Source organism: Panthera onca, chromosome F1 (assembly GCF_046562875.1).
Source record: "Panthera onca isolate mPanOnc1 chromosome F1, mPanOnc1 haplotype 2, whole genome shotgun sequence".
Lineage (NCBI taxonomy): Eukaryota > Metazoa > Chordata > Mammalia > Carnivora > Felidae > Panthera > Panthera onca.
The window spans coordinates 65,763,907-65,788,217 of NC_138355.1; the positions used below are offsets into that span (position 1 = coordinate 65,763,907).

At 45.3% G+C, this 24,311-nt stretch overlaps 1 protein-coding gene across 3 annotated transcripts in view; it reads right to left on the bottom strand.

Annotated features, from left to right (window-relative positions):
* Positions 1 to 446: 446 nt before the first annotated feature.
* ATF6 (activating transcription factor 6) overlaps positions 447 to 24,311 on the bottom strand; it is a 199,432-nt gene continuing 175,567 nt past the window's right edge. For 2 of the 3 annotated variants that reach the window (XM_078441310.2, XM_078441309.2), the window contains exon 17: positions 447 to 1,026. In XM_078441310.2, coding sequence (XP_078297436.1) covers positions 818 to 1,026 — 209 coding nt within the window. In that variant the 3' untranslated portion in view covers positions 447 to 817. Of the gene's footprint in view, positions 1,027 to 5,340; positions 23,204 to 24,311 lie in introns of those variants that run through there. The other variant, XM_078441311.2, reaches the window with a different exon arrangement.

The following is a 24,311-nucleotide window of genomic DNA, read 5'->3' on the forward strand; positions in this document are numbered from 1 at the left end:
TTGAGGAACCCGCACCAGGCTCGTAATGAGGGCGTACAGGCTCAGATGCTAACGCTCAGCGGCCTCGGCATAGATGGCTGCTGTGGCTTAAGCTTAAACTCCAACAATCGCATCGAAACCTGCCGCGTCTTCCACGTGTGTGTTCACAGAGCTGCCCCTCCTCCCACGGCCCACCTCGCTCTCGCGTTTTGTCCTCTCCAACCTGCCACCCTCCCCGTGTCCCGTTTGAACCACAATCCCAGGTAAAGACCAACCTTCCCCAATGGGGAGTCTTTTTCTCCCCCCTTTTGCCTGAAGCTCCACATTGTTTTGACCTTTTGGGGGGGGTGTTTTTTTGTCTGTTCCGGTTCCGAAATCTGTTTTCCAATCAGCACCATATCCGCAACGGATCTGAATGAAGTCGACGGGAACGCTCATCCGCGGAAACACTTGGCGTGCTGCACGGCTGTAAATGAAAATCTCTTTATCAAGAAGTGAAGTGGCAGAGGAGGAAAGGGGATCTTACTGTAAAGATGACTATTTAAACCAAACAGAAATACAGAAGAGACAGCGATTCAGAAAGTACAGGAAACAGTCCACCCCAGGCGGCACTGGAGGACAGGGAGGCGGCTGCCACTGGAGAAAGGCCGTCTCCCCCGAGTCTGAATTTCAGTGCTTTCCAAGTGGAAGGGCAGATGGTGAAAAACAGCTTTTCCCACTCCCTTGAACCCCACTGCGAGGCGGCTCTGTGCTCGCCACCAAGCAGGCAGGAAGGAGCATCTCTCCCCGCTCTGCGGTCCGGCAGAGTCCCGCTGCTTTGCCACGCAGCCCCACGTCACTACTGTAAGGACTCCGGGATGGTGCTGACGACGTGGGCTGCCTCCGCGGCTGCAGGAGGGGAGCCAAAGAAGGTGTTGGTCCGATTCCTCTGCTGATCCCGGAGATAAGGAGGAACGGACGAGCTCTTGATGTGCAGAATCCTGGTGTCCATCACCTGACAGTCAATCTGCATCATCACTTCGTAATCCTGCCCGTTGATCACGTTCTCTGCGGGAGGAACACACACACGGAATCAATATTCAACAGACTGTGCGATTCTGCCGTCAGCGTCGGTCCCAGAAAGACATCAACAAGCTTTAACGGCTGTGAACTGTCAGTACGCTTTCAAGGGAACAGAGGGACTCCCTCAGTCACCAAGCGGCGCCGCGGCCGGGCTGGGTGCCGAGACGGCCCGTCCTCCTCGGTTCCAGCTCCCAAACCGCCTCCGTCGGTTCAGTAAGGTCTCGGAGCAGTGGCCGAGTTAACACCAGAGCTTCTGTCCACAGACATCACAGGAAGATTTCTGTGGCGGGTGGAGGGAAGAATGCTGAAGCGCTCCCTTCCCCTTCAACAGTGGGAACGGGTAACTGTCCAAAGAACAAACCTATCGTGTGGGCGGCAAGGAGACCTGGGCCGAGACTACGTGCCTCCCGTTCATCAGTCGTGTTTCTAATTTCGCTAAGATTCCCAGCTACGAGTTTAAAGGTCTGCCTTAGCAGCATAAAGCACGGGAAAGACAAGCTGTAGACAGGACAGTGATGCTCTTGCCCAGAGGTCCCCATCGCTCCCCTTCCGCGTGAAGGGACTCCCATTCCAGAGTTCTTGATTCCTGGTGCAAGAGACGAGTGCATTTCCCATTTGGGATTAGAGAGAGTGCTACAGGACTTGCAGGTAAACTAGAGGCTATTTGCAGAGGGAACAGGAAAACCACACAGAGCCACACTTACCTGACACGTGACACTCATCATGAGTTCAACATATACAGACACATGCTCTTACTTCCTAAGAGGATGAAAACTCTTTGTTTTAGGGAGAGAGCCAAATCATTTCCCGGTTGGTAATTCTGGGTACTCGCTTTCCAACTTGAGGTCAATGAAACTTGGGCATAAAACTGGTGAGGGAACTGTAAGCGGATAGTCTTTCCGAGGCCAGCTGGACATTCACGGAAACGCAGTCAGAAGGCTGTGAGTGCGGAATTCACGCCTGCGTGTCCGTTAGCATTTCCCCTGTGAATCCCGAGCTGGGAGGGGGACGGGGCAAGGGCTGAGCTTACTACCTGTTTATGAAGATGATACGCGGCCCACCAGTGACTTTTGAAGTTACACGCTGGGCTTCTCCAGGACCAGGAATTGAATTTAAAAGTAGAATTTTTCTTTTTTTGTTTTACTTTCACACTGTGTATGCCAAGTACTATTAATCTAGAGGAGGGAAATCCAGAGTCTGACATCTGATCTTCAGATTGCATTGTTATGTTTGGGAACACTGAGCCGTGGAGTGTGTCGCAGGTTACGATTTACAGAAATGCGCTAATCCAGGGCGTCTGAAATTAGGGTCTAATGTACAGACTTCAGGGAGTCCATACGTTCCTTCAAATTGCATGCAAACTTCTGTGTGCTTATTTTTCTGGAGAAGGGCCCCAATCACATTCTCAATGGGGTCTATGACTTCCCGAGAGTTGAAAACTACTGGATCTAATAACCTATCAACTTTAAGTTCCCTGAGCAGATGTTAGTCTATTTCAAAGCTAATGGAAGATTCCATCCCTCCACTTCTCTTGGTTGGTTACCTGCTGTAATTTTTAACACATTCTCCATGGATGACTGATTTCTCATTACAAGTATTGCAAATGTCTTCTATTACACTTGGAGCCGATTTCCTTCTTTCCCACTTTACTAGAGAGGAAGAACTGTGGGCACTGACTAACCTTACCTATTCTTTAAGACCGTCGCTCTGGACACTTCAATTTTAGGAGTCCTGCCACTATGCGGTGACTAAGTAATTTGCTTAGCTTAAAAAAAAACAAACAGGTATAATGGACATAAAATATTAGTTTCAGGTGCACAACTTGGTGATTTGATATTTATATACATTGCAAAGCCACCACCACAGTACATCTAGTTATCATGTGTCACCAAAGCTAACACAATATTACTGACTACATTCCCCCATGCTGTACATGAAAGCCACATGACTTGTTTTAGAACTACAAGTTTGTACTTCCGGATTCCTTTACTGTTTTGCTCCCCACTCCAACCCATCTCCCCCTCGGGCAATCACCAGTCTGTTCTCTGTCTAGGAGTCTGGGTTTGGTTTCGTTTATTTCTTTAGATTCCACATATGAGTGGAGTATGTCTTTTTGGGTCTGTTTATTTAACTTAGCATAACATCCACTAAAGTCCATCCGTGTTGTTGCAAAAGGCAAGATTTCATTTGTTCTATGGCTGAGTACTATTCCATCATACGTATAAATATATATGTCTAAAAAAAAATTTTTTTTTGAGAGAGCGAGAGAGAGGGAGAAACAGAATCTCAAGCAGGCTCTGTGCTGTCAGTGAGGAGCCCAACACGTGGCCTGAACCCACGAACCATGAGATCATGACCCGAGCTGAGATCAAGAGTCGGACACTTAACTGACTGAGCCATCCAGGCGCCCCCCATTTGCTTATTTTTGCTTTTGTTTCTCTTGCCTTTGGAGTTAGATCCAAAAAAACATCACCGAGAGTGACGTCAAGGAGTTTACCACTTATGTTAACGTTTTCTTCTAGTTTTATGGTTTCAGGTCTTCGAGTCTTTAATCCACGTTGAGTTAATTTTTGTATATGGTATAAAATGATGGTCCTGTTTCCTTCTTCTGCACGTAGCTGTCCAGTTTGCCCAACACCATTTACTGAAGAGACTGTCTTTTCCCCATTGTATATTCTTGCTTCCTTTGTCAAAAATTAACGGACCATATATGAGGGTTCGTATCTGGGCTCTTGATCCTGTTCCACAGACCCACGTGTTTTTGTGCCAGCACCATACTGCTTTGGCTACTATGGCTTTGCGGTACAGTTAAAAATAAGGGAGCGTGGTACCTCTGGCTTTGGACTTTCTCAAGATTGCTTTGAGTATTCGGGGTCTCCTGGGGTTCCACATAAATTGTAGAATTACTTGTTCTAGTTCTGTGAAAAAATGCCATTGGCATTTTGATACGAATGGCACCAAACTTGTAGGTTGCTTTGGTTAGTATGGAGAGTTAACAATGTTAATTCTTCTAATCCCTAAGTATGAAACATCTTTCCATCTGTCTGATTCTTCTTCAGTTTCTCTCATTAACGTCTTAAAGTTTCCAGTGCAAGGTCTTCCACCTCCTTGGAGGTATTTTATTCTCCTTGATGTAACTGTAATTGGGATTATTTTCTTGATTTCTCTGATAGTTCGTTATTCACGTATAGAAACACAACAGATTTTTGTTTACTGATTGTGTATCCTACAACTTCACTGAATTCATTAATTCTAGTCCTTTTTTTGTGGAATCTTGAGGGTTTTCTAGGCCCAGTATTATGTCGTCTGCCAATAGTGACAGTTCTATTTCTTTTCAATGTGTATGCCTTTGTTTCCTGCCCAACTGCAGTGGTGAGGACTTTCAATACTATGTTGAATAAAAGTGGTGACAGTCGGCATCCTTGTCCTGTTCCTGGTCTTCGAGAAAAAACTTTCAGCTTTTCACCACTGAGTAGGATGCTAGCTGTAGGTTTGTTGTGGACGGCCTTTATTATGTTGAAGTCTGCTCTTTCTATACCTACTTTGTTCAGAGTTTTTATAAGCAGATGTTTAATTCTGCCCAATGCTTTTTACCGCATCTTTTGAGGCGATCATATGATGTTCATCTTTCATTTTATAAATGCGGTGTATCATGTTGATTAATGTGGATGTTGAACCATACTGGCATCCCTGGAATAAATCCCACTTGACTGTAGTCTATGATCACTTTAACGTATTCCTGAATTGGGTTTGCCAGTATTTTGTTCAAGATCTTTACATCTTGGGGCGCCTGGGTGGCGCAGTCGGTTAAGCGTCCGACTTCAGCCAGGTCACGATCTCACGGTCCGTGAGTTCGAGCCCCGCGTCAGGCTCTGGGCTGATGGCTCAGAGCCTGGAGCCTGTTTCCGATTCTGTGTCTCCCTCTCTCTCTGTCCCTCCCCCGTTCATGCTCTGTCTCTCTCTGTCCCAAAAATAAATAAACGTTGGAAAAAAAAAAAAAAAAAAAAAAAAAAAAAAGATCTTTACATCTGTGTTCAGTAGGGGTGTTGTCTTATAATTTCCTTTTTTTTTTTTTTTTTTTTAAATTTTTTTTCAACGTTTTTTATTTATTTTTGAGACAGAGAGAGACAGAGCATGAACGGGGGAGGGTCAGAGAGAGAGGGAGACACAGAATCAGAAGCAGGCTCCAGGCTCTGAGCCATCAGCCCAGAGCCCGACGCGGGGCTCGAACTCACGGACCGCGAGATCGCGACCTGGCTGAAGTCGGACGCTTAACCGACTGCGCCACCCAGGCGCCCCTATAATTTCCTTTTCTTGTAGTGTCCTTGTCTGGCTTGGGCATCAGGGTAATGCTGGCCTCGTAAAATGAGTTTAAAGTGTTCCCTCCTCTTCAATTTTTGGAAGAGTTTGAGAAGGATAGATATTAAATCTTCAAATGTTTGGTAGAATTCACTAGTGAAGACATCTGCCCCGGGCTTTTGTTTGTTTGGAAGTTTTTGATTACTGATTCAATCTTAATAATTGGTCTACTCAAATTTTCTATTTCTTTATGTTTGGTTCAGTCTTGGAAAATTCTGTTTCTATAAATTTATCCATTTCTCCTAGATTGTCCAATTTATTGTCAAATAATTGTTCATAATAGTCTCTTACGATCCTTCTTATTTTTGTGGTATTAGTTTAACTTTCATTCCTGACATTATTTGAGCCTTCTGTTTTCCTGGTGAGTCTAGCTAAAGGTTTGTCTATTTTGTTTATCTTTTCAAAGAACCAGCTCTTAGTTTCAGGTATCTTTCCCATTATCCTTTTAGTCTCCTATCTCATCTATTTCGGCTCTGATCTTTACCTCCTTCCATGTACTAACTTTGGGCTTTGTTTGTTCTTCTTCTAGTTTCTTTAAGTGTAAAGTTCAATTGTTTGAGATGTATCTTGTTTCTTGAGGTGAGCTTGTATCATTATGAACTTCTCTCCTCACTTTTGCTCATCTTACAGTTTGTGGTATTTGTGTTTGTTTTCAATTGTTTCTAAGTATTTTCACCTTTTGACTTCTTCTATGACCCAGCAGCTGTTCAGTAATGTGTTGTTTAATCTCCATGTACTGGCAGTTTTTCTAGTTTTCTTATAACTGATTTCTAATTTCATACTATTGTGGTCAGAAAAGATGTTTGAAAGGATTTCAACCTTCTTGAATTTACTGATCTGTTTTGTGGCCTAATATGTGATCTATCCTAGAGAGTGTTCTGGGTGTACTGGATAAACATAATACAGCAGCAGAGACAGACAGAGACAGAGCGTGAGCAGGGGAGAGGCAGACAGAGAGGTTAACACGGAATCTGAAGCAGGCTCCAGGCTCTGAGCTGTCAGCACAGAGCCCCACACAGGGCTCGAACCCACAAACTGCGAGATCATGACCTGAATCAAAGTCTGACACTCAACCAACTGAGCCACCCGGGCACCCCTGATTTGACTAATTTTGTGTTTTAACCTCCATACTAGCTTTGTAAGTGAATGAATCCACTATTTTTACTACAGATTTAGTTTTTCTCGTGAGATTTTTACTTTCACAGGTTTTCTTGTTATTAATCACTGCCATTTCTTTGTAGCTTAAAGAAGTCCCTTTAACATTTCTTGAAAGGCTGGTTTAGTAGTGATGAAAGCTCTGGAAAGGTTTAGCTTTAGCTAAAGCTCTGGAAAGCTCTTTATCTCTCCTTTTAATTCTGAATGATAACCTTGCTGGGTAGAGTATCTGTGGTTGGAAGTTTTTTCCTTCCAGCACTTTGAATATATCCTGCCAGTCTCTTCTGGTCTGCAAAGTTTCTGCTCAAAAATCTGATAGCCTTAATGGGTTGCCCTTGTATGTAACAATTTATTTTTCCCTTGCTGCTTTTAAGATTCTGTCTTTAAGTATTTTAATTATAATTATAACGTGTCTGGGTGTGGATCTCTTTGGGTTCCTCTTGCTTGGAACTCTCTGGGATTCCTGGATCTGGAGGTCTGTTTCCCTCTACAGGTTAGGGGAATTTTCTGCCTCTCTCTTTCTTCTCCTTCTGGGAACCCTATAATGTGAATGTAATTCTACTTTATGTCTTTTTGGTCCCTTAAGGTCTCTTCATTTAAAAGAATTCTTTTTTCTTTCGGCTTCTCAGTCTGGATGAGTCCCACTGCCTTGTCTTCCAGCTCACTGAGCCTTTTAATGTGTTACTCTGCCTGCTGTTGAACCCCTATAGCATATTTCAGCTCAGTTATGTTTCTCTTCAGGTCTCTGACTTCTGTTTGGTCCTATCTTATATTTTCTTTCTCTCTGATGAAGTTCTCACTGTGTTCATCCATTCTTCCTCTGAGTTCGGCAATCACCTTTATTGACTACTACTTTAAATTCTTTATCAGATTTCTGAACCTCTGTATCATTAAAGTCTTTTTCTGAGGTTCTGTCTTGTTCTTTCATCTGGAACATATTTCTCTGTGTCATTTTGTTTGATTCCCCGTGTGTTTCTATGTATTAGACAAAGCAGCTCTCTCTCTCTCTCTCTCTCTCAATCTTGAAGGATTGGCCTCTGTAGGTGATGAAGCTTCTCATTCAACTTTGCCCTGGTTCATGATTATCTCTTGAACCTTTGGGACAGTCTACACCACCTGATTTATTCTTGATGTGTCCCTGTTGTTGAGAGTGTGCCAAGACCTGTCAGTGTTCCCAGGGGAGGAATCTCATTTAACACCGAGTTCAGGCAGTTAAAAGTGAAATTCCTCAGGCCAAGAGCTTTTAAAGTGTGCTGCTCAGTCAGTTGAGTGTCCAACTCTTGATTTCAGTTCTGGTCATGATCTCATGATTGTGGGATCAAGTCCTATGTCAGGGCGAAGACTGCTTAGGATTTTCTTTCTCTCTCTCTGGCCCTCTCCCCCCTCTCTCTCTCTCTCTCTCTTTTTTTTTAATGTTTTTATTTATTTTTGAGACAGAGAGAGACAGAGCGTGAGTGGGGGAGGGGCAGAGAGAGGGGGAGACACAGAATCTGAAACAGGATCCAGGCTCTGAGCTGTCAGCACAGAGCCCAACGAGGGGCTCGAACTCACAGACCGTGAGATCATGACCTGAGCTGAAGTCGGACGCTCAACCGACTGAGCCACTCAGGCGCCCACCCCGCCCTTAAAAAAAAAAAAAAGAAAAAGAAAAGGTATGCAAAGAGACAGTCGTAATCCCTGTGCTGGCCGCCAGACCAGGAGATCTGGAGGTGTCACCTGGGCAACAGTTTTAACAAGTGGGGCTCCAGATGAACGAATAATCTCCTTTCTGGGAGGTCTTATAGATCTGTCATGAGGCCAGGGGAGTGGACACAGAGGTATCTCCCTGGCTTACGCTCCCCGGGAGCACCTTATCAGCCTCTCCCTGTGTGGGCAACCTGAAGCCTACTGCCCAGGCAGGAGCTCGAGGGTAGCTGGCCTTTTCCCCAGGGAGACTGCTGTCTGTGCAGTGCTCTAGGGGTGGTGGCCCGCCAGGAACTGTATTCTCCACTGTTACCTTCCCATGGAGCTCAGGAACGGCAGCCCCCCGGCACTAGGGCCAGGCAACCAAGGGCAACACCGTGTAGACTGTGCCTACCTGCTGACTTCAACTAGGCAGGTGGAGAGTGTACGGGGCGTGGCATGCTCGCCGGCTTCAGAAAGGCAGCCGGAAGATGAGCCCCCCTGTGGGCATCAGGACTGCAGCAGGAGGGCACCTTCCTGTGCCGGAGCACCGGCTGGGGGTGGGGCAATGCTGCGCTCAGCTGCCAGGGAGAGGGGAGTGCGGCACCTGCCTACAGGCACTTTCTGGCTGCAGCGAGGCAGCAGGATGGTCTCCTCCCTGTGTGCTGGTGGGGGCGGGAGGGGGGGGGGTGGCGGGTGCAAAACTGGCCTCACCAGTGCCTCTCCTCCGGGAGAGTTTCGACCGTCTCCCCTCCAGCTGCTGCTTTTAGATCGGCAAGTGAATTTCCTTCTTATCTAGTCTAAGCACTTGTCAAACTGCTGTCTGTGCACTGGGTCGGGGTGAGTGAGGCTGCAGGCAAGCTCTCTGAAAAGGGACCTCGGTTTCTACAGTCCTTTGGGTTCTTTGGATAATCAGCCCCGTTCACTTCCTAATAAGCCGGATGTTCTGGGCTTGTCTCTCCAGTGCAGGACTCGCGGGGCCTGATGTGGGGCACCGACCCCTTGCTCCCCGGGCAGAGGCCGCGGGCTGGTGAGCTCCTTCCCTGTTGTGCGTCGCTGTGCCGGGGACGGGGTTTTGGCACCCCTGCGTCTCTCTGCCTCTCTCACCCGTCCGGATGGGGTCTTTCTACCCTTTGTCGGGGAGAAGCAGAGGGAAACTTTCCAGAGGCAGCTGTAGGTGTGTGCGGGAGGAGGGGAGTCGGGATCTTCCTATATGACCACCTTGTGGAAGTCGTTTGCTCATCTTCAGAGAATTAAATCCGAATGCCTGCAAGTTAGCCAACGCTTCCTACCGAAGCGCTTTCTTTCCCCGCTTCTCGGGCAGCTGCGGCTCTCTGGAAGACAGACAACCTGCCCGTGCATTTGGAGCCATTTCATTTGGAACGTGCGGCTGGGCTCAGATTTCAAGGGGTCACACCAATCGTTTCCTTTTGGAACCACAGTTACTCCCCGTTTCAGAAAAACTGTGTGTGTTGCAGGGGGTGCAGTCATGCTCACGTGCACGCTGGGGCATACGTGCCCAGATAACGGAAAGCACATGTGTTAGAGACATGTAACATACATTATTAATTTTTACTGCTTTTCTGGATTAATGTGGGATCCAGATGACAATTTTGAGATCAGGAGTAGGTTCCCTCGTACATGGCCCAAGCCACCTGCAAAAGTCACTACAGCCCGTGTGCCTGTGGTGGTTCACACAGATAACTGATTTCCCTGATACCTTAAGTGCTGAGAAGAAACGGAGGACCTGGTGACAGAAGCTCAGATGCCTTGAGGGAAAAGTCAAGCTGTGGCCTGGCCCCCAAACCCGGGAGTCCCCAGCCGTGGCTGCAACGGCACTGCCACCTTAAGCCCAGCCGGAAGACTCCGACGAAGGATGGTCTAGGCGGCCATAAAGACGGGTTCGGTTCTTTACTCCTTTCTGGAAGCAACGACTTCTGGGGCAAGGAAACGATGAGTGCCATCGGAAGGCCACCAGGGAGGATGGGAATGCCTTGAGCCGAATTCAGGAAGCCCCTTCTGAGTGACAAGCTGGGGTCTCCGGGCGTGAAGTGACCTGCCGCGAGGAGCCCCAGGTTACCCGAACCTCTGCATGACAGTCGAGGGGCCACAGCGTAATCTTCTATCCACTCCGTGGGACTCAGTAAAGAGTTCTCTGGGCGTTTCAGTACTCACCCCTGCATCTCACCACTACTGGTGAGGTTCTGACTATTTTAATTAAAGGAGGACGGACTGGGAAACAGCGTATGGTAACTCGGGACCCCTCGCCTGGGCTGTCGGGCGTGTGTTCACGCGGTACACTTGCAGGAGCAGCAGAGAGGCTCTGAAAGTCCCCTCGAAAGGGCAGGTGAGGCTCCTGTTACCTTTCACTCCAAGGCTGTGAGTGTGGTCGATAACTCATCGTCCCTGAAAGGCCAGCGTCTTCAACTGTTGCCCATGATTCGCGCCTCAGTGTGAGTAACAGACGCCGCGCCTCCACTGCGGGCCAGGTCCCCGCCGTCCACGCGCAGCGCCCTCGTACAAAGAGCGTCAAGCGCAGGAGCCTTGTGACAGGACAGCCGAGAGCCGAGATACGTGACAGGACGGCTAAGCTGTTTTGGGGTACTTAATAAAAAAAAAAAGACCTGGACTGTTCGGGGAAAGCTGGCCCAAAAGGAACGGCATGGAACGAGAGGTTAAGGGCTCGCTCTCCGTCACCTCTCAGCAAACATGTGGCTACCGCACAGGTGACGAAAGCCCTTTTCCGTCCTGGGCCTTCTGAAGTAAGCAGGAGAATGAGACGAAACCCTGATCTGAGTCAGGAAAAAGGTGTAGAAAAAAAAAAGGATACTTCGAATACAAAATTCATCAGCCACATAAAAAGGAAAAGGAATGAAGGGCTTCAGATACGAATGCTAAAATGTGATTCTGAAAGCTCAGAAGGGTTGAGGAAGCAGCAGATGTGCCTGGACCCTGGAGGTGGAAAAACTCCAGGCAATGTGGAATTTTGAACAGCCTGTAAACGCACAATAACCGAGAACGGCCTGCCAGGAAGGAGACTGTCAGCTGGGTGGTGGCTAACCCACGCCAGAACCTTGACCATAAACAGAATTTAAAGATGCAGACGTTTCACAGGAAGTTTAATTTTAAGAAGTCACAAGACTTCAATGCTTTGCAAAGGAGCATGTGTCATAAAACAGATTTCTATTCGGGATCAGACACTAATCCTAACAAGAGGTAGTTGGCTCCGTGTAAGCTAAGCTGGTGACAGGCAGCGACAGGCTGTCGGTATCTGTGCCTGAACCCAGTGGGGTTGGGGGGGGGTGGGGTTGCATGGACAGTAGATAAAAATCCGCCAATTCACAGACCACAAGAGATACCTTCAAGCAAAACAAACAAAAGGAAAAATACGGAAGGAAGTCCAAAAGGGGAGACACGGGAGGGGAGGGGAGGAGGTGGGGAGGGAAGGAGCAGGGGGAGGGGAGGAGGGGAGGGAAGGGAATACAATGAACAGTGAAGTGGCACAAGGTCACACGGCATGGCGGCTCCCAAGAACTCCCATAAGCTGGGGCCACTACGCCTGGTCCATCTTAACGCCAATTTTCAACTCGAGTCCTGGTTTTGACCATCCCAACACACCATGCATTGTATCTCTGTCGGTATTTTTTCCTCTATTTGGAAAAAATGCCCTTTCTGCTCTTTCTCACCCAAATTCTCTCTCCGAGTTCTATTAATCCTCTAAGGTCCATTTCAAGTCCCACTTGTTAGAAACCTTCCACGAGAACTCCGCCACTGACCTTTTTCTTCATACCCAATATATAAATGTTCTACTTAATTGAACTGTGTCAAAATACTTACAGAAAAGAGCTTTGGCTCCTTTAAGAAATGACTGGCACTTCCAAAGGTGGGGCAGCTAGAACCTCTCCCCGCTCAGCTGGGAAGGACCCTAACAGTCACACTACGGATGGAAACACAGTAGGTACTTCCGACTTGAAGAGTCTTTCTGGAGACGGAAGGAACACGGACAAGCAAAAGAGCTCCTTGCAACCCCCATGTCTGCCCTCTGCCTGAAGAAACTAAAAGCAGTGGGGGGGCGGGCAGAACTTTGGGCTGGGAGTGTCCAAAGATAGGGAGACCCGGGGGAGGGAGCAATATCATGTTTAGCTGTAAGACAAACCAGAATTTGGGGGGCCCCTGGGGGGGCTCGGTCAAGTGTCCGGCTCTTGGTTTCAGCTCAGGTCATGATCTCGTGGCTTCGTGGGTTTGAGCCCCACATTGGGCTCTGTGCCGGCAGTGCGGAACCTGCTTGGGATTCTCCCTCTCTCTGTCTCTCTGCCCTTCCCTACTTGTGCTGTCTTTGTCTCTCTCAAAAATAAACTACTAGAATTCAGGGGGCACAGGTCAGGATGCTGGACAATCTGCAAGGCACAGGGATAGTCCCACATCTCGTGCAATCTTCACATAGGTTAAAAAAAAAACCCACCTTATTATTACTATATTAATCAAGACAGAACCTCACTGGTTTACTAGGCAGTGTGGCTTCAGAATACATTCTTATAACTACCCCACTATGCTGGGACTATCGTTTCTTTCTGAACTCGAGAACTGTTCATCTCATGGACGCCTGGGTGGCTCAGTTGGTTAAGTGTCTGACTTCGGCTCAGATCACGAACTCATGGTTCGTGGATTCAAGCCCCGTGTCGAGCTCTGCACTGACAGTATGGAGCCTGCTTGGGATTCTCTCTCGCCCCTCTCTCTCTGCCCCTCCCCCGGCACTCTCTCTCTCTCTCTCAAGATAAATACATACATTAAAAAAAAAGGGTTCATCTCAGAAAATCACATCACCGGTGCCAGAACCACTCTTGGAATCTGATCACTGTCAGGACACATTGGCATCAGTCTGCATTTCTAGCAATTGCTCTCGGGGACAGTATGCATCGGTGCAAGTACCTGACTTGGTCACTACCTCTTCTACACGATATATATAACGCCTGAACATTATACATAACTAGTCATGGATTCAACAGACATTTACTGAATTCCTACCACGTGCCAGGCACTGAGGACGGAGGAGTGAACAAAACAGGAAAAGAAATTCCTGTCCTCACAGAGCTTAGTTCTTATAAAATGAGAGAGGAGGCAGAGACAGAAAGTATACAGAATGTTAAATAAGTACTACGGAGGAAAACAAAAGCACGGAAGGAGGTTAGCGAGTGTGGTGGGTGGGGAGGGGCATGCGGGTTTAGACACGGTGCCCAGGGCGCCTCTCCTAGAAGGTGATCTCTGAGTAAAAACGTCAGGAAGTGAGGGGCAAGCCATGCAGCCCTCAAGTGGAGAGTCTCGGGCACGTCTGAGATGCCAGGAGGACATTTAGTAGAGAAGAGCAGCAAACGACAGGAAACAGGTGAGGCCTGATGGGCCGGAGAGAACAGGGCTAGCACTGTAACTCGGGAGTTGTCTACAGACAAAAGACAGATGGGACCAAATGGTATCACTCTTGGGGAAGGAGTGATGGGAACATGTGGGTTAAGAAGAATGAGCATGGGGGCGCCTGGGTGGCTCAGTCGGTTTAGCATCCGACTTTGGCTCAGGTCATGATCTCATGGTTTGTGAGTTCGAGCCCCGCGTCGGGCTCTGTGCTGACAGCTTAGACCCTGGAGCCTGCTTTGGATTCTGTGTCTCCCTCACTCTCTGCCCCTCCCCCACTCTCTCTCTCTCTTAAAAATAAATAAACATTAAAAAAAGAAGGAGGAGGAGGGGAGGAAAGGGGGGAGGAGAGGGGAGGAGGGAGGAGCATGAACAGGTCTTGAATCTCATGATTGATGAGATCGAGCCCCGCATCGGGCTCCACACTGATCACACGGAGCCTGCTTGTTCTCTCTCCCTCTCTCTGTGACCTTTCCCCACTCGCACACATGCATGCTCTCTCAAAATAAATAAACAAACATTTAAAAAAAGAAGGATGAGCATGAGGAGAAAAGGGAAGGTCTGTGGTTTCATCAGATCACAGAGAGTACCTTTATCTGAGAAACCAAACTCAATTTGTAACCTACATTGATCCATTCATTCATTCACCAGTATTTGAGCACTGATTACAGGCCAGGTACTGTTACCGACTCTTATAAACATTAGGTCCCAGACCATAATTAGGCCGTATCCAATTAGACCTAGGGAGCATTTTCTAAAGGAACATGGACAACATATGATGGGTTACAAAACTCAGTCAACATTCACTGAGTGCTTTAAACTGTGAGGGATTACAGAAGAAAACGGGGCTTCTTCCCTTCCATAACTTCCTGGAGTGTTGCAAAAGCAGAATTTAAAATATTTAAAACCTTTAAAATATTGGCAGTCCAAGATGGCGGCATAGGAAGACCCTGAACTCAATGTCCTCCCATGGACACACTGAATCTACACATATAGAGCAATTCCTCCTAAGGAAGAACTGAGGATTGGTTGAACAGCTTCTGCACAATAAGCAACAGAAGGACCACACAGAGAACGGCAGGAGAGGGAGACATGGCTGGAGGTGCCAGCCAGTGCCATTTTTTACGTCTCCCCCCATCAAATCACAATAGCTCAGGTGAGAACAGGGCCAGCCTGCTAGGGCCACCCCAGCTCCAGCTGTCCATCCCCCCAGGGTAACCCCAGCATGGCACTCCCAGGGACGCCTGGCCCGTGCCTATCTAGCTGCCAGTAATAGTAGGGGACTTTAATATCCTACTTATAACTACAGATCACCCAGACAGAAAAATCAATACAAAAGCATTGGCCTTATTAGACCAAATGGACTTAAACTTAAGAATACACATTTCCTTCCCTCCCTCCCTCCCTCCCTTCCGAATAAACATTTTCAAGGGGTGCCTGGATAACTCAGTTAAGTGTCTGACTTCAACTCAGGTCATGCATGATCTCGTGGTTCGTGGTTCCTGAGTTCATGCCCTGCATCAGGCTCTGAGCTGATAGCTCAGAGCCTGGAGCCTGTTTCTGATTCTGTGTCTCCCACTCTCTCTGCCCCTCCCCCACTTGTGTGCCCTCCTTCCCTCTCCCTCTCCCTCTCTCAAAAATAAATACACATTTAAAAAAACTTAAAAATGAGGCGCCTGGTGGCTCAGTGGCTTAACTGTCTGACTTCAGCTCAGGTCATGATCTCCTGAGTTCGAGCCCTGTGTCGGGATCAAGACTGATAGGTCAGAGCCTGCAGCCTGCTTCGGATTCTGTGTCTCCCTTTCTCTCTGGGCCCCAACTCCACTAGTGCTCTCTCTTTCTCAAAAATGAATAAATGTTAATTTTTAAACATTTTTTTAAAAAAAGAATCAACATTTTCAAGTGTACATGGAACATTCTCCAGGATAGATCACATGTTCAGCCCCAAAACAAGTCTCAATAAATTCAAGAAGACTGCAATCTTACCAAGCAAGCATATTTTCTGGCCACAATAGTACAAAACTAGAAATCAATTACAGTAAGAAAACTTGAAAAAAAAAACCTACAAATAAGTGGAGACTAAATATGCTGCTAAATATCCAGTAAATCAATGAAGAAATCAAAGAAAAAAATTAAAAATACCTTGGAACACAAGGCAATAGAAACACAACTTTCCAAAATCTATGGGATGCAGCAAAGGCAGTTCTAAGAGGGAAATTCATAGCAATACAGGCATACATACCTCAAGAAACAAGAAAAATCCCAAATAAACAATCTAACTTCACACCTAAAGGAACTAGAAAAAGAACAAACAAAGCCCAAAGTTAGCAGAAGGAAGGAAAGATGAGAGAGGAAATAAATGAAGTCGAGATTTAAAAAAATAATAGAACAATGTAAAAGTTTTTTCTTCTAATTGATAAGCCTCTAGTCAAACTCATCAAGAAAAAAAGATGGCCCAAATAAAATCAGACACGAAAGAAGTTAACAACTGATACCATAGAAATACGGAGAATCCTAAGAAACTCCTATGAACAATTATACACCAACAAATTGGAAAATCTAAAAGAAATAATGCCAGAAACACAAAACTTTCCAAGACTGAATCACAAATATTTAGAAAATCTACTCTTGAGTTTGGGATGCCTGGGTGGCTCAGGTGGTTAAGTATCTGACTTTTGGCTTCAGCCCAGCTCATGATCTCACAGTCATGAGATCAAGCCCCATGTCAGGCTCTGCGCCGAGTGTGCAGCCTGCTTAAGATTCTCTCTCTCCCTCTCTCTCTCTGCCCCTCCCCTACTCATGCTCTCTCTCTCTCAAAAATAAAAAACCTGAATAGAACAATTACAAGTAATGAAATTGAACCAACAGCTTAATATTAAAAACTCTCCCCAAACAAAATCCAGCAGAAGACAGTTTCACAGGTGAATTCTACCAAGCATTTAAGAAGAGTACTTATCCTCAAATTATCCCAAAATACTGAGGAGGAAGAAACATTTCTAAACTCATTTTACGAGGCCAGCATTACCTTGATGCCAAAAACCAGACAAAAGCAACATAAGAAAAGAATATTATAGGCCAATATCCCTGATGAACATTGACGTAAAAATTCTCAACAAAATATTAGCAAACTGAATCCAATCATATGTTAAAATGATCAGATGCCACAATCAAGTGGGATTTATTCCAGGGATGCAAGCAAGGATGGTTCAACATCCATGACTCAATCAACATGATACACCACATTAACACAATTAAAGGTAAAAATCGTATCTCAATAGATGCATTAAAACACTCAACAAAGCAGGTATAGAAAGAGCATATCTAAATATAATAAAGGTCATATACAACACACCATCAGCTAGCATCACTCACTCAATGGGGAAAAGCTAAGGCTTTTCCTCAAAGATCAGGAACAAGACAGGGATGCCCACTCTCACCACTTTTATTCAACATAGTACTGGAAGTCCTAGCCACAGCAATTAGGCAAGAAAAGGAAATAAAAGGCAATCCAAGTTGGAAAGAAGCAGAACTGTCACTATCTGCAGATGACAATATTACATATTGAAAACTCTAAAGATTCTACCAAAAATCTATTAGAATTAATGAATTCGGTAAAGTTGCAGGATACAAAATTAAGTTGGTTGCGTTTCTATATGCTAATAACAAACTATCAGAAAAAAATTAAGAAAACAATCCCACTTACAATTACATCAAGAAGAATAAAACACCTAGGAATAAATATAAACTAAGGAGGTAAAACCCTGTACTCTGAAAACTAGAGGACACGGACTAAAGAAAATGAAGACAAATAAATGGAAAGATATACCGTGCTCATGGACTGGAAGAATTAACAGTTAAAACGTCCACACTAAGTAAAGCAATCTACAGATTCAATGCAATCTCCATTAAGATACCAATGGCATTTTTCAGAGAAACAGAACAAAGAATCTGAAGATTTGTATAAAACCATTAAAGACCCAAATAGCCAAAGCAATCTTGAGAAAGAAGAACAAAGCTGGATGTGTCATGCTGCCTGATTTCAAACTATACTACAAAGCTACAGTAATCAAAACAGTATGGTATTGGTATAAAACAGACACACAGATCAATGAAACAGAATAGAGAGCCCAGAAATAAATCCATGGATAAATGGCCAATTAATCTATGATAAAGAAGCCAAGAATATACAATGGGAAAAAGACAGTCTCTTTAATAAATAGTGTTGGGAAAACTGGGTAGCTACATGCAAAAGAATAAAACCGGACCTCTGTCTTACACCATGCCCCAAAATAAATTCAAAATGGTTTAAAGACTTGAATGTAATATCTGAGACCATAAACCCCCTATAGGAAACATAGGCAGTAAGCTCTCTGACATGGTCTTAGGAATATTTTTTGGGATGAGTCTCCTCAGGCAAGGGCAATAAAAGCTAAAAGAAACAGAAGAGATTACGTCAAACTAAAAAAGCTTTTGCACAATGAAGGAAACCACTGGCAAAGCGAAAAGGCAACCTACTGAATGGGAGAAAATATTTTCAAATCATACACCTGATAAGGGCTTAATATCCAAAATATATAAAAAACTTACACAAGTTAATGTAAACAAAATAAACAGCCCTATTAAAAAATGGGCAGAGGACTTGAAGAGACATTTTTTCCAAAGAAGACATCCAGATGGCCAACAGACACATGAAAAGATGCTCAACATCACTAATCATTACGGAAATGCGAATCAAAACCGTAACGAGATATCACCTCCTACTTGTCAGGCTGGCTACTATCAAAAAGACAAAACATAACAATTTTTGGCAAGGATATGAAGAAAAGGGAATCTTTATACACTGCTGGTGGGAATGTAAATTGGTGCAACCACTATGGAAAACAGTATAGAGGTTCCTCAAAAAATTTAAAAAAGAACTGTCACATGATCCAACAATTCCATTTTTGAGTATTTGAAGAAAACACACAAATCTGAACAGATATATGTCCCCATATGTTCACTGCAGCATTATTTACAAGAGCCAAGATCTGTAACTGCCCATCAACAGATAAATGGATAATGAAGGTGTGGTATCTATACACAATGAAGTACTAGCCATAAAAAAGTATGAAATCCTACCATCTGAGACAACATGGATGGACTTTGAGGCTACTGTGTTTGGTGAAACAAGACAGAGAAAGACAAACGCTGTATGATTTCACTTATGTGTGGAATCTAAGAAACAAATGAACAAAGGACGAAGAAAACAAAACAGAAAAAGGCTCGTAGATAATACAAAACAAACTGTTGGTGTGTTTGTAAATGTTGGTTAACAAAAGAGAGAGGGATGGGGGGGCGGGTTGGCCAGGCAAAATAGGTGAAGGGGGATTAAGAGGCACAAACTTACACTCATAGTAAGTCAAGATGTAATGTACAGCATGAGGAATATAGCCAACAATACTGTAATTAGCTTTGTGGGGATCATTTTGTATAAAAATACCAAATCACTGCGATATACATCTGAAACTAATAGGATATTGTATGCCAGTTATCCTTCAATAAAAAAAAACTGTACTGGGTAAAATGTCACGCAAGTGAATTTCCTCCGAAAGGCCTTTCCTTACTACCAAAACTCAAGTAACCTCCCCGAGTCATGTCAGCCCTTTTCCTTCAAAGCACCTGTCACGTGCATAATTAAACGCTGGCCCGTTTTCTTGTCTACTGATGTGTGTCTTCCCTACTAGATCATCGGCTCGGTCAAGTCAGGAAGCAGGTCTGTTTCATTCACCACTACTCACACCCAGAGCTAGCACAGCACCTGCCCGGCACCCAGCAGACAATGAGAAATACAGAAAGTGACCTTAGTGTTAAGAAGGCTGACCTCTCATACCTGCTAATTATGTCATCAGCTAGCACTCTGCTTCCTGAAAATTCTACCATTCTTGGCTCCAACCTGAGAAAGTGCCATCCCAGAAAGGTTCCAAGAAAGGGTGCTAAGCAGTAAAGGATTTCTAATGTCCTCAAACACAAAAATAGTCCCGCTAAGACCTCGTCTCTGAAACACAGTCACTTCTCTTCAACCTCTAGTTTATATATTGAATTCCTAACCATCCACAATGATTCATTATTACTATTATTATTACTGAAATATAGTTCATATACAATAAACAAAGACTCTCTTAAAGGTGACCAGATGAGATTGATCCCCTGGGAAATTTTGAGGCCTATGCTACAAAGGTCTACACTATCTATTTGGGCAAGTTCCTACTTTTTCTCAAGTTCAGATCCTCTAGGGCTTTTGATAGCCTCCTAGGAGAATTTCAGGAAACCTGGCTCATTCCACAATTGTTCGGAGGTGGATGGTATTAGACTTGCTTTTCTCTGGGCCTGCCTACTCTTTCCCTGAGAATTCTGCCCACAAATAGGGTGGCTTTTTCATGGGATGGGCAGAAGAGTTCTGGTTCACTGATCTCCTACAGCTCCTGAAAGATCATTAAAGGATCTTTAAAGGATCCTTAAAGGATCCTTTAAAGGATCATTAAAGGATCATTAAAGGATCATTAAAAAGGATAGGATTAACAAAATTATTACTCGTTTCTTCAAACTGAGTTCCTGAACTACCAAACAGACATCGGCTTATGTAACTGTAATTATTGCCTCAAAAACTGAAACAAGTGAACTGCAGGTAGGGGACCCATTATAAGACTGGGCGGGGGTTAAAATTCATTCCAAAAGCCGAGTGAACTGGGCCTGGTACCTGCTCTGCCCTGAGGTTGTAGTTGGGAGTGTTTGTTTGGGATCTGGAGCCCAACTCTAGGGATGGCCAGTAACTTTCTTGCTTCTAATAATTAAATCACCGGCACTAGAGCCTAGAAGACTGCTTTACAGTGTCACAATCTGAAATTCGAGACCCATAAACACTGAAGCAATGTTCAGAAGCACCTCCCTGCACAATCCAGCACCCAGGGTTCCCTGCAGGCAGATTAAAGACCAAACCTCTGCCTTTGCTGCTACTGGGTCAGAAAGCACTCTTTCCTCTGAAACACCGTGGCTCTTGAATCGCACTTAAAATCAATGTCTGGGAATTACACCTTCTTCTCGGGGCACTGACGTAGCTTTCTCTGCAATATTATTTTTGCAGTAATTCTGTGCCCATTGTGTTGGTCAGATTCAGGTTCTAAAGGGAATCCCTGAATAAGCGTTTTAGAGCATAAAGGAACCTTCCAAGGGTAATGAGGTCTGAGACTACCAAATGTCTCCCAGCCTATTAAAAGCCTAGCGTACCTTTTATTCATCAAATGGACTCCTGTCCTACAGATCTGGATTAAGCAGAGGAGTCCCTCCCCCTGAAAAAAAAAAAAAAGGGGGCAGGAGTGGAGGCAGGAGGGGCGGAGATCGAGCTCGCAGGTTGGTGTCCAGAACGTTATTTGCCATTCCGGGTGTCATTTTCTCCGCAGAAATGTCAGCAGTTCTCAATCGGCATTAAACTTGGCTGCCTTTCAATCACATAACGTTCAAAAAAGTCTAGGCATTTGAAAACACTTGTGTTTGCTACCCTCAGTTACTTACAACTGATAGTTTTGTGGGCTTACATAAGTGAAACCAAGGAAACAGGTCTTCATGAAGGTGTTTGGATTTATAAATAGTTTTATTGCTCTAAGTTTTGCAACATGCAGCCCGGCTCACAGGCAAGTCTGGTTAACAATAGGTAAGGCTAAATAGATGTGGAGAATCTGAGGCTGCTGATTCAATCTCACTCTTAGCTGAAACCTGGATGTTGAGTCATTTAAGATTTTATTATTTCAAAGAATAGAAAAGAATTGTTTTTTAGACATAGGTCTTTGATAACAAGTAGGATTTTAAGAAATCATAGGGCGTCTGGGTGGCTCAGTCGGTTAAGTGTCCGACTTCGGCTCAGGTCACGATCTCACGGTTCGTGGGTTCGAGCCCCACAGAAATACGATCACAGAAGAGAAGTGACTGATGAGAGCCTGACAGGTGGCTGACACTCACCTGGGCATTTTCAATGTCCGCTTTACTCCTGCAGATGGAGTGATGAGAAAATATTCTGGAAAAGATGGAAGGAAGGACGCTCCCTTTTGCTAGGGCGAGACACCAATCTAGAGAAGCCGCCTAACAAGCGAGGAAGGATCTCTACATTATCTACAGGAGGAGGAGGATATGTGCCTGAAGAGCTAGGAAGGTCGCCACCAAGATCAATTAAGGCTCTGCTCTGCTATGAACTCAAGTCCCCACCCGACGGAGTGAGGAAGGCACGGGCCGTTACCCTTGTTCAGATACTCAAAAGAAACAGCTTAACGACTGTGGAGTGTTTTTGACTTCATAACACAGAGTCGTTTGGAACATATTACTCTACACATTGAGGGATTTTTCCGTTCAGTGGATTCTGACACCAGTACCACATACGTCTGCAAACAGCACGACTTAGGGATCTTAGAACAAATGCACCTTCTCCAAGAATTTATCATGATTTTGAATTATTATAAAGTGAGACACAGACAAACCATCGCTTGCTGTAGTTACACGATTACTCTCTGAGCCATAAAAAGTAACTTTTCTTTTCAGCAGGGAAGCCATTCTCTCTCTAGCTCGCTCTCTCTCTCTCTCTCTCTGTCTCTCTGTGGCTTCTATTCTTTTGGAAAAGACCAGCAGTCATGTTTACAAGGCTCCTGAGTAAGTCCTGGTACTGTGGCTCTGCAGGCATGAAGCCAGATGGCATTTTGGAAAGTTTAAAGGTGAATTAACCATAAAATGCTCCGCTCAGTAAATGCCATCCGACTTGCTGAGGAACAAGTAGGAGCAGAGAGTGAGGGGTGAAACCCGGGGGTGAAGTCCAGCGGAGAGGAGTTTCTTCCTCTCGTGTGTTTTACAAACTAACCTCGCAAAGTCAAAGCAGGTGTTTGTTTTTTTAACACAAGAGCTGCCACACAGGAAAATGATAAATACTGGATGAGGAATGGGCACAACTGACTAAATGTCACATTCCAGCACTCCGCTCAGCTGTGACGATGACAAAGTGGGCTGGAAACTCCAACCTAAGCCTGCTCCGTCCCCCAAGGCCCTCGTGGAATGTATACAACGCGCTCTGAGAACAGCTTCGAGGCCAAAGTCCCAGAGATTCCTGCTCTTAACCACGATACTCAAATCATAAAGAGATTTTTTACCAAGGATGTCATTTTGGTGTTTTGAACTCCAGAGAATTTCTCATGCTCTCTCACGAACAGCTAATAGGTGTCACTGATAGAGCCAAAACATCATCTTTTTAGAGGACCCGCAGTTGCCTCACAGAAGCGTTAGCACCAGGGGGGGAAAGGCGGGAGGGTCTTCCCAGCATTTACTCCTGGACGAGAAAGGCTGTAGGTTTGAAGGCAGGCACCCGGTAGCATCTTCTGGAAATACTTGGGTGGGAGGCACAGGAAATGTGCTCACAGAAGCAAGTGGCTGAGGGCTCAGCGGACCCGGGGTGGACTCGGGGCAGGGACTGCTTTTGCGGACGTGTCTAGCTAAGCTCCCGGTTACCTGCCATCGTTCACAGAACTAGCGTGGATTCTGTGCCAGATGATCTCGTAACAGTTTCTGTCTGTAAGGAGTTTACAATCAGAAAACTGGGGTATGGAAAAATCACAAGACAAAGTAACAGCGTGCCCGAGTGTAACAGAAATTAACAAAGGGTAAATCTGTCCTGTCTGTAGTTCTGTTGTGAAGGATCGATTATAATTTCTCCCTGGGAAAAGCCACTCAGGAGTAAATATAGACGGTGTTTTGGAAACCGCAAGACCTCTTTGTGAAATCCAGACACTAGTGGGTACAGCGACAGGCGTAACGGTTACGATGGATCAAAGACACTTCAGTTTGAGCAAAGAAATTGACAGAGCTGCCTTTAACCGAGTGCAGATACGGAGGTGCTTGGGGAGAAGAAGGAAGAGATACGTTCCTTTCGGAGAAAACGGAGTAAGAGAAAGGTGACTGAAGATGCGGGTGTGTTCTTTTAGTTTGTTTTCAGATAGAAGTTTTGGTCCAGTTACGGACCAAATCCCAAGTTCAGTAATTCACCTGCCACTCTCATTGCCTCAAACTTTCTCTGACGTGTTCTATCCCGCGACGGCGTGCAGGCTCACTTTGTTATAAACCACTGTGCAGCAATATAACAGGAGTGGGACTCACCAGCCTCAAACTGTGCATTTTAAGAACTCATATTTGTTTTTGTTTTTTTTTTAAAGCTTCTATTTTTTTTTTTAATGTTTATTTATTTTTGAGACAGAGAGACAGAACATGAACGGGGGAGGGGCAGAGAGAGAGAGGGAGACACAGAATCCGAAGCAGGCTCCAGGCTCTGAGCCATCAGCCCAGAGCCCGACGCGGGGCTCGAACTCGCGGGCCGTTAGATCGTGACCTGAGCCGAAGTCGGGCGCTTAACCGACTGAGCCACCCAGGTGCCCCAAGAACTCATATTTGTGAAGGAGCTTGGAAAGCTCACTCCTGCTCGTAAGGATGTGGACACCACCTCCAAAGAACTGCATTTTCTCTCTGTGGAGGAAATTTTTAACAGGGAAATGAACCAGGCTGAGATACAGTGCTAAATGCTGCATTTAAGCCTCTCTGCCAAAACTGTCTACACAGCTGGACAACGATGGCCTGACTTACTGCACTTCTTTTTAGGTCTGACAACCTGTGTGCATGTCCTTAAT